Source organism: Hippichthys cyanospilos, chromosome 3 (assembly GCF_059441005.1).
Source record: "Hippichthys cyanospilos isolate Australia breed blue-spotted pipefish chromosome 3, RoL_Hcya_1.0, whole genome shotgun sequence".
Classification (NCBI taxonomy): domain Eukaryota; kingdom Metazoa; phylum Chordata; class Actinopteri; order Syngnathiformes; family Syngnathidae; genus Hippichthys; species Hippichthys cyanospilos.
In genome coordinates, this window is record NC_142371.1 from 23,991,138 (window position 1) to 24,007,950 (window position 16,813).

Sequence of the window (16,813 nt, forward strand, 5' to 3'; positions counted from 1 at the left end):
TAAATTGTAATCTTTAGGATTTTTAGGATAAACAAAATGCGGTAAATTGTAACACGTATTTAATCAATTCATAAATGTTTGATACCATAGGTTTTTTTGAACACACACACACACACACACACACACATATATATATATATATATATATATATATATATATATATATATATATATATATATATATATATATCCACATAATCTGTGGGCAAGAACTACTTATTTGTGAAGACCAATTATTACCTTGTGCATGCAAACTATTTTTTTTTAATTTTGTTTATTTATTTATTTATTTATTTGTCCAATCAGATTCCAGCTTCAAGTGTGTGTGTTGCTTTGTCAGTCTAATCTGCTCCGGACCTTCAGAAACAGGGGTCCTGGTCCATGCGATTATAAATGGAATTATTTCTGTAACCAATGCAGCATTGAAGTAATGATGTTTTTTGTAAATGTTATATGACAGTGGAAACAGTAAGATTTGAATTCAGCTGGGTCAGTCCCCACTGAAAACAGAGGAATCAAACCACTGGAAACTGTAATACTTTCAACCAAAACAGATCATTAAGCAGACAGCAAAAATAAATCCTGCAAAACCTAATGTAAATAAACAATGAATCTGACATTGATGTGTTTGATGTGTGAAGCATGACATCTCAGTTGTGCTTTGTTTTTGAGAGTCATTGAGGAACTGGCCTTGTTTGGACATGTGGATTGAAACCAGCCATTGAGCAATTTATTCCTCATCATTTTAAAATCTTCCCCTCAGGCGCTCTCGCAGCTCTTTGAGGATTTTGTAATCCTGAAGAGAGTGGAGTAAAAAGCATCCCGACAACGTGTTTCCTCTGACTACTAATCCCCACTCGTACAAAGGGAGCACACATATCACTTTTGAAACATACTATACATCTATTAGTCATTTTAATTGCTGTTATTAGGGTGAAGTGAATAATGTCTGCACTTTAATCATTTGTAATTATTTCTGACAAAAAAATGTCTGTTACACAATATCGTGTTTGTAGTTCAATAGCTTTTTGGAAGTGTATGAGCGCCCTCCAGGGGTGTGTGAAATGTAAACTGGAATTGCACTTTGTGTCGTACTCTAGTGGTCGTAAACAGAATTTGTGATATTTCATGGAACAACAAGACGAATGTAATAACTTCTTGGCCACTGCGCCACCTCAAATCGACCCTTTGACCTTAATTTAACATAAACTATTATGTTCATTTTTTGTTTGTTTGTTTCATTTTTCCTTCTTGTCAGAGGTTCAAACATGCAGTGGGTCACACTGACCCATGTACATACACACACACACACACACACACACACACACACACACACACACAAAACCCACCCCAACACAAACTAAAGTGTTTATTTATTGGATGGTTCAGCATACAGCGAGTAACATGGATGCATTAACGCAGACATGCAACACAAGTCGCCTGATTTGAATGTTGTCTTTTCTTTTCCTTTTTTTGTTGTCAGACATGCAATGAATTACACTGACCCATGAATACCCACACACATACACTTTTTACCTCAATTCAACCCACAGGCAAATGTGTTCATTTTCAGTTTCTTTTTTTGGATGGTTAATTATGCAGCAGGTCACACTGACCCATGAACACAACCACACAGCCATAATTTCCCAGGTTTTTGCACACAAACAAACGTGTTTATTCCTATTGTTATGTGTAAAATGCATCAAGTCACACTGACCCATGAACACAACCACACAAACACAATTTACCACAATTACACACAAACATGTTTTTTTGTGGGATTCTTTGTCTTTTTTGCAGTGGGTCAATATGACCAGAGAATACACAGACACACAAATAATCCCAATATAACAGTTTCTATTTTTTGTTAGAAGATATGATGGGATATGCTGATGGTTGCATTAGTCTAAAAAAAAAAAACTAATAATCTATTAAGTGCAATTAATTGGCATATTACCATTGATCCAGCTAGATGTTTCTACCTTTGCACATATACTGAAATAAATCCACATTACTTTGAAATAAAAGTGCACTTAAATACCTTTACAGCAATTACGAACCGAAACGACAGTCATGTGCTTGCAATTATCTGGCTGAGCTTTAGCTGCTACGCATTAAATGTAATCAGGGCCTCGTCAAGCCTCCACGCCTTATGTTGACCCCCCTGGAGGCCTTTCCGCCTTGTAGCCGTCGCAATTAAAATGGAAATGTGGGGATGTAAAAAGTTGAAACATCAGTTCGTCCCTGCGGGGTGAGTCAATGCAGCATGGGGGGGGGGTCACGTGAGTCAGTCATGTCCCCTTGGAATGTTAGAGAAAAAATTGGCTCAGGACACCAGTTTCAAAGATTAGTGTGAAATTGGGTGGACATCGTTATCAAAACAAAACGTGCCAATAAGTTTCCAGAATTTAAGAATGAAATTGAACAGGAAGTTGGCCATTTTAGTTTCCAACAGCCAATCGTGTCAAATTCCAAGGTTTGTACTTTAAAGTTAAAAAGAAATCAGCCGAGAAGACGAAACATGAAACATGAAACTGAACACAAAGTTTCTGAACTCATGCCTAAAAACATCCAGAAAGTTTGCCATTTTTTTTAAACAGTCATTTTTGCTGGCCTCATCTGACCACAGCTCTACCATTCACTCCGTTTTCTAAATGGTCCATGTTCTTCAAAGCAGTCGCGTTTTTGCCTGTGGTAAAGTACGGTCATACCTTTGTCATTCATGTTGGAAAGGTTTCCTGTTGCCGATGCTGTTAGAGCTCATCTATTGGTTGTTGATTCTGTCTCGTCACTTAAAAAACTGAAAAGACCTGAGATAATATTAAATAAATTTGATAATGTTCTAGGGCCAAGACTAGAAAAAAATAAAATAGAATAGCTGAGATTACAACCCTACATTTAATGATGTAGTTGCTTAGAAAACACTATGACTTCAATAAAACTTTGTAGTGTGAAAATAGTTGGATGTAAGCCGAACATAAATTGTGATTTTTTTTTTATTTGCCATTCTGTTGTGTGAATGGAGCATGTCATTCAATTTTGATGAACATTTTTGAGGCCTTCCAGTTCGCAATAGCTTTAATGCAGCAAATCTCAACAATATTTTGCTAAGTCCCCCCCACTTGACATGCTGACTATAAAAAAGATGATTATCTATAAAATTGTAAACCTGTATCCTTTTTAAACAAAAAAAAGCAATAGAAATCAACTTTCATCAACTGTAAATGATTTTTTACAGTTTATACAGGTTACAGGTTAGTCTAAAACGGAATAAAATAACCAAGTGCATCAAAGTGCATGAAACTAAAAGAAAAAAAAAGATGAAAATGTCTATTTTATTACAATTACAATTCAAGTGACCAAAACAAAAGTCTTTTCCCTGGGGTGTTTCCACAATCGAGCCAATAATAAAGTAGGCAATAAAACAAAAACAAAAAACAAGTAATAAGAGCAGTAAAAATGAACAACTAATAAATGAATACAATGACAATACAGACATTCTATTCAATTAGCAATGGGCAAAGCGACAGCTTCAGTGATCGCCCTCCATCGTGCAAATTTCTTATCATATGTGCTTCCTTTTGTGAATGACTCCTCCACAGTACGCTGCTTGTTTTTTATTGACGACAAAAAAATTCGAATTAATCCAAGGCCTAGGATCAAATAATTAAGCAAATTCATCTTTACTTGTTTGAGTGTTCCACTTCCCATGACACAAAAGTTGGGCCATCAAAATCTGCTGTATTCCCGCCAGCCAAGCATGCAGACGCGGTGACATAACACGTCTTAGCTCAGTGGTCCGCTTGCTTCTGGAAAAATGTGATCTGAGAAGGAGGATGAGGAGGCCTCGGGTGCTTTTGGATGTTTTTACTGCGATTAACAAGGCTTCTGAATGAGTGTCACATAGTGTACAATGGCCTAACATAGGCCCCATTATACACCACAATTGTGTGTGAATTACAATAGTGCAAAAACACAACACTGGGACTGACATATATTTACACACTAAATTCATCATAATTCCTGAGCCGGTTGTACTAGTAACTTAATTCCATCAGATTTTGAAATCAAAGAAGCGGAGCTTTGTGCCGATACCACATACATTACGCTAGCTGGCGCGTTTTGAAATGTTGGGGCAGCAGTGCCTTGTAGTGGCAAGAGAGGCTGGGCGCACCTTATTATGTATTGTAAAATATGTATTTCACGAAGGAATGGAAAAATGATCATAGAAAATGCTATTTATGATTTGAAGGGGACCAAAAAAAAAAGTTCATTAACTTCATTTATCCATCCATCCATTTTCTATATCCTCACAAGGGTCGCAGGCTTGCTGGTGCCTATCGCAGCTAACTTCGAGCAGTAGGCGGATGACAACCTGAACTGGCTGCCAGCCGATTGCAAGGCACGCAGAGACTAACAACCACGCAACATGTGTGTGCGTGTGTATGTTTCCTGTACGTCACAGAGGTGTCAAACTCATTTTTATTTTATATAAATTTTCTAGTTCACGATGAACTTTTGTTAGTTTTGAAATTAGAGGCTGAAAAACTGCACAAAAGAGAGATTGGGAACAAAAAGATGGATGTGTTTTACCCAAAAAACATTTAAAAGTTGAAGATGACTTGCAAATTTGGTATTTTAGCCAAATACCTTGAGTCAAATCGGCATTTCGCGAGCCACATAAAATGATGTGGTGGGCCGGATCTGGCCCCCGGGCCTTGAGTTTGACACCTGTGCTGTACGGCTATACTTGTGAGAACCATTTTGAGTTTCCTATCAACATAATGAGGGCATTTTGGAGAAATGAGGACAATTAAACTTGTTCATATTCAGTCAACAGCAAGTGGCAAAATGGCCACCGTCTGAGAAAGATAAAAACAGGGGATTCCCCTGCTTAAATCATATTCTACAAACATATTCATCAGAATGCTGTGTTTACACAATGTACAACACACTATTGCAGAGATTTTTTTGGACATGACTTCCTGTTTAAAAATATCCTGCGTCAAAATTCTTTAATCGTCTTTAGTGATTCGTGAGAAGTGAATGCCTGTATACTTTTAAACACAACATTTATCTGCTAACTACAGACCCACAAGACAAAATTCGCCTGAGAATTAAACAGAAAAATGGCTAACTGGCATTGCCGTGAAGAATCTTTTGTTCTTTTTTAATTGATCCATTAGCGCGCACGCGCAGTGTGGGCCTCGCCAGTCTGCGCGGTCCCGCGTGCACGCATCGTGTCGGGAGCGCGCAAGCGGGGGCGGTCCGGTCCGGAGGCTTTGCTCCTCTCCTCGCTGCTTCTTCTTCTGCTTGTTCTTGTTCTTCCTCTCGGTGCTGCTTGCTTGCTGTTCGTTTCTCGTTGCCTCCACCACGCGAGTTGAAAGAGCCAAAGGACGACTGGGAGCAAACGAAAAGGCGGCCGTATTCCCGAGGGTCCCCTTCTCTTCGAGTTTTTTGGGGGGATTAAAAATCACGCCGAACCGCAGCGTTGACGGCCGAGCGCCAGCAGGTAAACACGTTAAAGTCGAAGTGAATGTCCCGTGGAAAGTGTTTCCCTTATTTTTATTTATCGCCGCGGAAGAGGCGAAATAAGGGAGGTTGAGGTGGATGAGCGGCGGACGAGCCTCCCCTTTGTGCGGAAGATCCAGGGTCACAATGTGGACGCTCGACGTTCGGTCGTTTCAGCCGGCCCCAGTGTCGACCGTCCTCCCGCGGGCGCCGTCATCCCCCCGACAGAAACGCCTTCTTTTATGCGTGTTTTCGTCAAGTTTTTTTTAACTCCGAGGCCTGGTCTCACACCCCCATCTGCGTTTAAACCCCCCGGCGGCGATGTTGTAACGCACCCTACTTTTAGCCTCGGAGCTAGCTCCCCTGTGACGTTCAGGGACGGCTCGGTTTCCAACCCTCACTCGACCCCTATTGTGTGTTGTGCCCCGGCAATGCGGCGGCTCGCCACTTGCGAGCGACGTAAGTGGCTGTCGCTTACCTTGACCGGCCTCGGTGCTCGTTTTGGGGGTATCGTAACCACTCGATATGCATCGGTACGGCTATCGTTCCGTTGGAGTGCCGATGTCTTCCACCGCCATGAAACGCCCCCTCCGCCAGCCCCGTGAAAGGCGAGCTTGTTGTCGGTTCACTTCGTCATCCAGATAGCTTACACTCGTGTAAATACATGATTGTTTTTAATTATGCGAATATGACTTTGCTTTCACATCCCTTAATAATTAATTAGACGCATGTCCTCATTGAGCTATGTTTTTTCTTGCCTGCTTAAAGGGGGGCGAGATTGACGGTAATGACGCCATCACGGTTGCTTCACTAATGTGTAACGAATGCTTTGTTGTTACCTTTTATCTTACATCTTCCCGTGCTAAGGTAACCACATCTAACGCTACCTGTAAAGAAAGAAGGAAAACATTATTTAGAGTCGTTTACCAAGCGTTCCAATTTCCAGGATTGCAAAATAAAGGACATTTTCAAAGTTGAAAACTTTTCATGGAAAATCCCTTTTGACTATGACATCTCTCTCTCTCTCTCTCATATATATATATATATATATATATATATATATATATATATATATATATATATATTTTTTTTTTTTTTTTTTTTTTTTTTTTTTTTTTTTTTTTTTGCCCCTCCTTTGTGTTACAAGCTACATTTATAGGTACAAGCGACTCTAAGGAAAGTCCAGTTTAAAGTCTTTACTATAAGCTTTTTTGCAAAGGCCCGCTGTTCTAGACTATATGCTTATTAACATTGGGGAAAGCATGGCTTAGTGGTAGAGTGGTCTCCTTCCAGCCAAGAGCTTGTGGATCCAATCCCCTGATCGTAGTGACCATGCCAAAGTATCCTTGAGCAACACACTGTATCCGCAGTTGCTCCTGATGCGGTGTCATCAGTCGGTAAATGAGTAGTCAGTGTAAAGCACTTTGAGTACCCAAGGTAGAAAATTGTAAGTGAAAATGTATTTGGAATATTATTTAAGCAGCAAAAATCAAGGTAGCCCATTTTGACTCTGGCTGTCAATTAAAAATTACGTCACGGTTGCTCAGGTAACATACAACAGCTCAAGTTGTGAACATCACATGATCTAACTCAGAAAATAGGTGGGTAGTGGTCATTACCTGAGTATCTGCAATGACATTCTCTGTTGACAGCAAGTGGCAAAATGGCCGCCCCATCAGTTGGGATTCAAAACTGACAATTTTCTGTGCATTTGTATTTCATGAATGCGATATTGACTCTTTCGCAGCCATCCCTGTAAAAATGGGGGGAGATGTCTTTTATCCGCCAATAGCAGTGAATGAGTTCATCAGAATGCCATGTGTAGGCCAGTGGAACTGTTTCAACAACAATAATGGAAATGACTTTTGACTTGACTTCCCCTTTAAATTATGCAGTACATCAGCGTGTAGATGAAGAGATAACACCAACTACATATACAACTTTGGTTTACATTAAATTACTCTCAATTAATTCTTCTGTTGTTGAATAAACTGCTGTAAACAGATACAAATTTAGGGATGCACCAAATCTTAAGTTTCAGACTGAAAAGCACAAGTCAAGGTTAAAAAGAGGTCTCAAAGAATTACAGCATGGTGTCACTCATTTATTTTCTCACTATCCACCTTGAAGATGCGTTTAGTGAAATTGATTTGAAAAAAAATACTTTAAAGACCTTAATAAAACCGGATTTAGAACTATTTATACTTAGACTGCATGTCAGTGTACACGGAACCATTTTCAACGGAAAAACCTGAGTGTGACAATTTATGACGCTGTACATGTTTCCAGAACTGACTGGAGTCTCATAAATTGTTTTTATTTTTCCCTCTTCATGCAGGGCCCACGATGTCCAGTGAAGTGCAGAGACCGGACGACAGCCCCAGCACCAGCGGTGGCAGCTCAGACATCGAGCAGCGCGAGTCATCTGTACCGACCGAGCAGGAGCGCGAGCAAGCGCAGCCCAAAAAGAAGGAGACAAAGATCTCTAGTAAAACTGCTGCTAAACTGTCAACGAGTGCCAAGAGGTAAGACATTGCCCCCCACCCCCTCACCTATTTCTAACTCCCCTCCTCCTCAAGTGTGGAGGGTACACTGGGTTGTTTGTTCAAATGACGCCCTAAGGGTGTGAAGCTGTGTAAAAACCACTGTTGTCCCAAAGGCATTGTCATTTCAAACATGGCTGCTGTCCAGTGGGATTGAAAACCTTCTTTTTAAAGGAAATAACACACAATGGTGCTTTATTACCCTCGATTGAAACATATTCGTCGAGAGAAGGAATACAAAGGGAACTTCCATTCGGGTTTTCAGACCCATTCATACCAGGTAAAAATCTGCTATATACTGTACTTGTGTAATGGAAAATTAGTATTCCGCTAGTTGCAGTACAACATTTTGTCATTCATTGACCATTTGGTTTTGTTTAAACAAAGACCCTTTCACTTCACATACATAAGAACGCTCTGTGTAGCTACAGTAGTATGAGACGACCTTGACAGATAAGTGAGTTCAGCAACACAGATATATATCATTTTGTATTTGGCTCCCTTCTCGTAGTTCCGCCCTGCATCAACAAATGTTAGCTTTCCAACAACCCCCCCCCCTCTTGCCACCCCCCCCCCCCCCCCCCCCCACACACACACACACTCTTTTTCTCTTTTAAATAGAATCTTCTCTTGTCCCTGCACACTCTCTTACAGCCCACTAGACTCTTCTGTTCAGGCTTGTGTCTTTGAAACTTGAAATTTAAGAAACCCACCAAAAAAGACATTTGGTTTTCTACTGGTCTCACTTGCGTGGGGAGTACCACTCGCGCAATTTTAAAAAATAAAATAAAAAGTTTTCTAAACTTCCAGAAACAAACCTAGCTCCAATTGAGGAAAGTTTGTGTGGATAATACTTCATTGTAATATATATTTGCACACATGTTACAATGCCAATTAACAGGAGAAAAGTGTTTGCTCCTTTTGTCTCGATGACGATGGCACAGAGAAGGAGAAGCAGTTGATTTTGAGTTCATCTTATCAGAAAAGGAGAAGGCAATCTTGTCCGTGTGGAGTGCTTTTTTTGTGTAAATCCGGATGTAGATTGTTCTTTTTTCTGTTTGGAGCTTGCTGAACTGTGGTATTGGCCAGGGCGACAGACCAGATTTTTCAAGTCCCGCGTAAAGTTGGCTGACGGCGCAGCCGAGACGCAGCGCAGCGGGTACGCTGGACGTTGAACCGCTCTCATTCATTAACATGTACAGGACGCAGCTGAGCGCGACGCAGCGGACACGCAACGGAGTATGTGGAATCCCGGGTTAGCATCTGTTCTCAAAATGTGAGACTGTTACGCAACATCACTTTAAGGAAATGAAAGGAGGACTTCTTCGTTTACTTTCTCAAAACAGCCAAAGCATCCAGTTGGACTGTTGTTAAGGCTGTACAATAAATCTAATAAAATTCCTCATTTTATCCAAAAATTTGAAAATTAGCTAATTTGTGAAATTGAGGTTTTGCACAAATAGCAGAAAGCCATATGGGAGATTTCCAAGATGTGTTTACAAAAGTTATTAATAAGAAAGTTATGCACTATGAATAACCAATGGTTAAGTTTGTTAAAACTGATTTAAAATAAGTATCATTATTGTTTCCTCTAAAAGTCTTTCTTTGGTTGAAGCTTGTGGCATTGACATGCCAAAGATCAACGTTGAGTTAAATTGAGGAGCTTTTAGTTCTTTCCTCATGTTCTTTGCTGCACTTGCTTGTGGCAACTTTGTGCCAAGGAACTAGATTGAACTGTGTTGAGGAATTTCTGTGCCCTGTTTTGCTGCAAACATTTGGCTTCACTAAGCAATTCCAAACCTTTTTGGGGCGCCAGTTATTCATGATTAGTCACTACTCCAGAAATGCTACACATTTGTTAAAAAAAAAAAAAAAAAACTTCAAGTGACAGCTACTTTAATGCCTATGAGCAAAAAACATACAAATAGACCATACAACAATATTGGCATGTATCAGATCTGAAAGCTGAAAATAGATCCACCAGGCTTAAAAGCTTCGCATGGCCTTCGACGCGGTAACATTCGGCTGCAATCCACTTGATATCAAGCAATGTTATTGTTCGTGTTGCTTTGGTTTTTGAATGATGTTCAGATCACATCGTCGTCATCACATGCAGTTTCTGGCACAAGCCAAAATGTCCTCGGATAAGTTGAAGTTATGACTGGCTCACTAGTTGATCTGACATCTGTTTTTCAACCACATGTCAGGAGATGGATATGGTTTGAATTTGAGGTTGTATCATGACAATTAAATTGTATTATGGCGCAATATTTGACAAGGTAGTCATCATGTGGTTCTGAGTTCAGTGTGTGACATGGTTCCCAGTGTAATGAGAAGTTAACTGCTAATGATACATGCAATGATACAATTTAACTGCTACAAATGATAAAACTACACAGTACTTTTAAAGACTACTTTCTTGAACAAGGGCGCTTTGGTTTTGAGCTTTGTTTTCACCATCTTGCTTTTGTTTGTGATTTGAATTTTGGTAAGATATGTGTTTAGCCATTTTTTTTCACGTGTTTGATTTTTTTTTTTTAATCATGATCTTATTTAGATTTTTTTTCTCTTCACTTTCATCAATCATCAATTTGTTCATTCATTCATCTATATATTCAGACAAATGTTTTCTTCAGGGGCATTTGAGCAATGTGCAAGGGTAACTATCGCCTGTCCTAAGGGTCAGAAAGTGTCAGCCTCAATATACAATATTTAGCATGGTGGCGCCCATCGTGGCTGCCGTCTTCTGCTCGCTGAGGTGAACAGAGTAGAAATTTCACTGTGTGGTTTCGTGCGATAAATGTGACAATAATTCTCTACAATCTACAATCTGAAATCACAGTTTTACTGCCACAAAACAACAGATTGTTCCAAAAGTCCTTAAATGCCATCCATCCATTTAATCCATTAAATCAAACTGTTTGCCCTCTCAAAACCAGAGATGTGTTTGAAATCGCGATACAATCACAATAAGCATTATCCTGAAGTCCTTAAATGTGTCACCAATCCAGCCAATCAAGTGTTGCATTCAGGCACAGTCGGAAATCAAATGCCCTGTCACCAAACAGATGAAATTGTTCCATAGGTCTTTAAAATATATCCATTCTTTTAATTTTGTTCACACGGTTAATAAAGCATTCATCCAACTACTACGATTGGATCTGCTTTTGAAGTTCTAACACAGCTCATGTATTTGTTGAGATTTTCTAAAGACTATTGAAAGTGTTAAGTGGAACCCTGATGGAAACCACTAAAACTAACACTAAAATGTCTTTTTTTTTTTTTTTGTCTTCCCAGGATTCAGAAGGAGCTGGCTGAAATTACATTAGACCCTCCTCCAAATTGCAGGTGAGACGCTCTTATCTGCTCCCCGATGATTGCTTTGCTGATGTAAAATGCTGCTGTGTTGTGTGTGCGTGCGCCTTTGTCACATTTATGGCTGCAGTGAGAGCGTCAAAAAAAGAGCTGCGGTGTCACCTTTTAAAAGCCGTTTCCATTCTTGTATGATTTCCCTCCCTCTCTCCCTCCCTCCCTCTCTGTGGTGCAGTCAATGCTTATTGTGTGATGTTTTTGCTCTCTCTCTCGCTTTCTCTCTTTTCCGCTCTCTCTCGGGCCTTTTGAGGACGAGAGATGTTGCCGGCTAGCCGCATGCGGTGCGTCCGTCATCCCCCTCGGGGATGCCGCGCAGGACGGAGCTTTTTATCAGCTTCCGTGACGCCAGCGTTGATGGCGCCTTTGTTGGTTGTAGTTTGAGGAGATGATGATGGTGTTGTGATGTTTTCTGGCTTTGTTCCTAGGGCGCCAGTTTGCTGTGGTCTGCCCGCTTGACGGCCTTGTTTATGTCGGGAAACACAAAGCTAATGGTTTCACTGCAGATTAATCAAAGACGTGACATGTATTAGATGTGTACAAAAACATATGGCATTAGATCCAACAAACACACTTAGTTGTTAATGTCTTTTTTCTGTGATTTATTTGGAAACTCATTTGTTGTTGTAGTTTGTTGTAGTTTGAGGTAAAGCTGTTGGTTTTTGGGCTTTTTACCTGATGCGCCAGTTGATCTGGTAATCGACTGCCTGGTCTACGGTATCCAACAGCTCTTTCAAATACACCATGTACTTGATGGCTACCGAAATGTATGTCAATTCTCTCAAAGACCGTAACCCTTTCAATGTTGATTTATCAAAGATGCAATAATGTAAATGTATGGTAGATTTGTTGATGACTTGCAGTTCAACTGATGTTTAACATGCCGAATTAATCAAAGACCGCAACAATGGTCATCAAACACAGATATTTTGGGAAATGTTGTCAGTTTTGTTCGTTGCAGATTGAGAAGGCGTTTTTGGTTTTAATAAGGGCAACTAATTCCCATTCGAGTCATCAGGATGTCAACGTCCTAATTTTTGATGCAATTCAATCACCACTGCATGTTGTTGTTGCTAAGCACATCCATTATCAAAGACACACTAATGTGTTTTATACACACACAATCAAAGTTTTTCAACTAATTATGGTTTTGCTTTGACATTCAACAAATTCGTTCAACACTTTGTTTATATTGTAAATCAATCACCCAACATTTGTTAGCGCTAAACATAGAACTAACCTCTTTTACTTTTCAAGTTTACCAAAATATGGAAAAATATTTGATGCATACAAAAACATGTTATAGATTTCTGACTGACAGTTTGCCTTGAATATTTAATGTACGTTAGTTTTTTTGAAAAAGTTTTCTTCGCTACGTACACCAAATAACTTTGAGGACGTTAATGCTTCATGAGTTGGTTGTAGTCTGAGATGTTTCTGGCTTTGTAAGGAAAACCAGTTTCCATACTATTTATCTGACCGTGGAGCGCTTTCCTGACAGTGAGAATCAATCAATGACACACGTCGTTGTTAGTGTTAAACACGGAACGAACCTTTTCACAGCAGTTGTCTGGCCAGTGTGTTATGATACTCCGGGCTAAAAGACATGTTGTTTTCCTCGAGGACTCTAATCTATTTTTGACAACCCTCCCGCCCCCTTCCCTTTTTGAAAATAAAACTAGGTTGGCTCATATGAAGGATTTGGCTGGAGGAAGTAATTTGAAAGTAAAATAATCGCCAGAGGAGATTTTGCAGTCTTGGTGGGGGAGACGAGTTGCCTGGGAAACAATTAAGCTTCCTCAAGATAATCCCTTTACAACGAATGGTTGTGTGCGTGTATGTTGGGGGGGGGGGGGGGGGGGGTTACCTTCCTCTAATAATTATTACTCTGCGGTCATACATAAGGCAAGACCATCAGCGACAGAGAGAAGCGACATTTTCTCAGGCGCTCGTTTGGTATGCTGCTCGCTTGCCGTTTTTCCCCGGACCGAGCTCACTTGAAAGGTTATTCATTTGAGCGGCTGCGACAAATGGAGTCACAGGCTGTTGGCCTTCTTCAGGAGGCAGGAAGGAGAGCGGCGCTAAAGACATCCACTTGGGAGCGTTCCACAAACGCAGCACCGGCCGGGTGGGTGGGAAGGTGGGAGGGCATGTGGGGGGGACCGGTTGATTTATGTCATCACCACTCGTTTGCTCGCCACCTCCTTAGCAAATCATCGTTAGTTCAATTTGCGGACAATTCCACCTTGTCTTGTGAGGATACCTTGTTATTTAATTCAGTGGATCGGCTCATTCAGTCGTTCCCAACTCGCCGCACTCATGTTTTCCTACTGTTGAAAACGCCACCCTTATAGAAGTTATGAACCATTAACAAAAATGGATTGTTCACAAATGCAGATTTCTGAGCAGTTGTTTTTTATGATTTATTAAAGTATAGTAGACCCTCACATAATGACATATACAGTACCCAACTTAGTCACCTTTACAGCTAAGAATTTTCTAATGGTCTAGATAGTGGGTGGGGCTGTAAGATGGAGTGGGGTAAGTGGGTGGAACGTTTGCCACGCACCTTTATGTTTAAAGACTTTCTAAACACCCTGCAATGCCATAGAATTAAGTGAAAGCCTTTCTACTAGATATAATTGGTTTAATGGAGGAATTGTTGTAGTTTTGCAGCTTGACTTCTAAAATGTCTGTCAGGGAGTTGTTAAGTTTAGCCTGGGTCGTTCGCAGACGTTATAGAAAATCCTCACTGCATTTATTATTTTTTGTCTGAATCACATCATCTGTAAGCCATTTATTTTTTTGTGTAATATGAGTTTTGGGTTCTTAATTTCTGTCCTACTTAAAAATGTCTCTATTTGCAGCAGGGCACCATAGCAACACTTAATTTGAGCTGATCATCATTATTAAAGCTGATGTTCTCTAACCTGCAGCAAGAGAATGAAACCTGTGATAATTCAACATGGTCATTACTCTGTATTCTCGCACCTACTGATGCAAATGATGCTGCATTAGTACAGAGCTCCCATCTGCACGTGCTTTGCTGTCATTTTAGCGGTAATTAAATACCAGTGAGACAAAGAGGGGCTGACATCTAGCGGGTCATGTTCTCGCCTCCTTTGTACTATGGGACATATTTTTCCATTGGTCTCAATTTATGAGTGAAAGGAGTTGTCGTGTGGTTCGAATGAAGCAGATCAAAGCGTCATTATCTGGGAAGGCAACAGGAAAGCATCAGGCGTTACGTCAAAGCATAAGGAGCCAATTGAACTGTAGTAGGCGTCAAATCGCAATATTTTAGTAATAACCCAACTCGGATCCCACTAATCCGGCTCTAATGAATATATGAGTCACTTCATCTACATGTACGGCCCCTAGAGACAGGGCTCGCTTTTGATTGATGCTGCCACACAGTGCTGTTAATGTGTATTATTTTGCTTGCGTACACCAATCTGTTTTTAAATATTATTTTTAGGCGATTGCTGAAAGGAAACTGTAGGCTGTTTCACACTGAGATCCCGCAAAATTTGCCAGGCGGAGATAGATAGCTGACACGGCCGTCTGGTGTGGCAAATGGCAACAATTGCTGTTGATAACACGGAGGGAGAGGCATGAATTAAGTGCTGGGTGTTAAACTTCACACCTTTGTCCGGCATTCCCTCACTCACTTTTTCTTGCGATGACAGCCGATGCTAGGATCGGCCACTCTCTTGAAGCAGTTTCAAGATCACAAAGTAGAAATTGCAACTTAAAAGAATAATAATAATAATAATAATATTAAAAAAAAAACATTAATTTCATGAAAATTTAAAGAGGAAAGTATTTACAGATCTTTCTTTGAAATTAGGTCATTATTGGGCCTGGGCAACATTGATTTACTTGAATTATTTTTTTGTGATTAATTCTTTTTTTTTTGGTACAGGTGGTTTTAAAAATAATAAAATCGATATATTCCTCCCCTCTCGGTGCAGTGCGTTACGTCCTCATGAGCCTCCGTAACTTCCCCCTTTGCCTTGTTTCCCTCACACTTATGCCAAACAGAAGGCTAGCGCAACTTAGCTATGGCTAAAGAAAGCGAATCGTTTTATTTCTAAAAGACAGACACAGACGTGGAACAAGTAACACCATGCTGCAATATTTTTTTAAAGCCCATTGCAACAAAAAGTAGCAGCATTAGGAACATATTTTCAGCGACTAAAACAGAGGGTGTTAAATGTTCAGCTTTGCGAGGAGAGCAAGACTGCATCAACCTCCAAATTCCAGCTAAAAAGCAGGTTACTCTGAAGGAGTCATTTACACAAGGAAGCACACATGATAAGATAGGTGCACGGAAAGTGGTCACTGAAGCAGTTGCGTTGCAAATCATGATCAAGCATCAATGTATACAGTGGAAAAGACTGGTTGAATTGTCACATGCAGCAGGGCATGCATGCCTCAGTGGACAGGCCGGTTTTCCTTGCCAAAAATGCGTTAGAAAAAGAAGAGGGGTGACAACAAGCACACACCTTAGGTCACCCAGAGTAACTTTATTGTCGCTGTATAGATGGTATTCAATAAAATGGGTAGTATCTTATCCAAATATTACGTAATACAAATTACAATGTTTAACAAAGTTGAAAACGTTTACACTTTATCACTCTCATACATCATACAATGTGCCACTAAACTGCATTTGTTTACAGAAGTATTTCATGCAAGGCAATTGTTTTGTACTTGAATTCTAAGAGTGAATTTTGTATGTCAAAGGCTAGCTAATATAAAAGAAAAACATTTTGAATTTTCTCAGTTATTTTTACTTGTTTTCTTGAATAAAAATAGGAGGGGTAAAATCTGAAATAAATCAGAAATAGATTTTTTGTTTAAAAATAAATAAATAATACAAAACAAATCTGAGCTTTTATTTTTAGACACAACTCTAGTCATTACTTTGTTGAAAATTGTATGCATCATATGTATCTGGTATTGAATATCACACACAAATGTCATCGTGAAAGGGATTTGTGTGCATTACTGCCACCTACAGGCCTGGAGCATGCATCCCACATAGCACTTGACAGATTTGATTGTCTTGGAGAATATTTATACTTTGTTATTTCTATCATTTTTGCCTTTTGACATGCCTTTCAATACATACAAGACATCGCACTATATTTTAGATTCCAGTCAGGGTGATTTTCTTTATCTCTCACATCTGTTGTCCCGTCTCCTCTTTTGTTATCTCCTCACTTGTCACGTCTCCTCCTCCTCCTGCGGCATTTATCAGAAGGATGCCTCAGATTTAAGTCGTTAGTTTTCCTCGTTCATCACGTCAAAAACACAGCCGGAGCTGTGCGCCGTCTCCTTCAGCAGAGGCGGTGGTGTAATGTTAGTCGAGGTATTTCACTTAA

The 16,813-nt window shown here is 40.0% G+C and overlaps 1 protein-coding gene across 1 annotated transcript in view; it reads left to right on the top strand.

The window, feature by feature from the left end:
- The first annotated feature begins 5,238 nt into the window (after nucleotides 1-5,238).
- Nucleotides 5,239-16,813, top strand: part of ube2e2 (ubiquitin-conjugating enzyme E2E 2) — a 29,175-nt gene continuing 17,600 nt past the window's right edge. Inside the window, exons 1-3 of the mRNA XM_088410476.1 lie at nucleotides 5,239-5,512; nucleotides 7,850-8,036; nucleotides 11,352-11,402. Of these exons, the coding sequence (XP_088266602.1) occupies nucleotides 7,858-8,036; nucleotides 11,352-11,402 (230 nt within the window). The 5' untranslated portion in view covers nucleotides 5,239-5,512; nucleotides 7,850-7,857. The remainder of the gene's footprint in view (nucleotides 5,513-7,849; nucleotides 8,037-11,351; nucleotides 11,403-16,813) is intronic.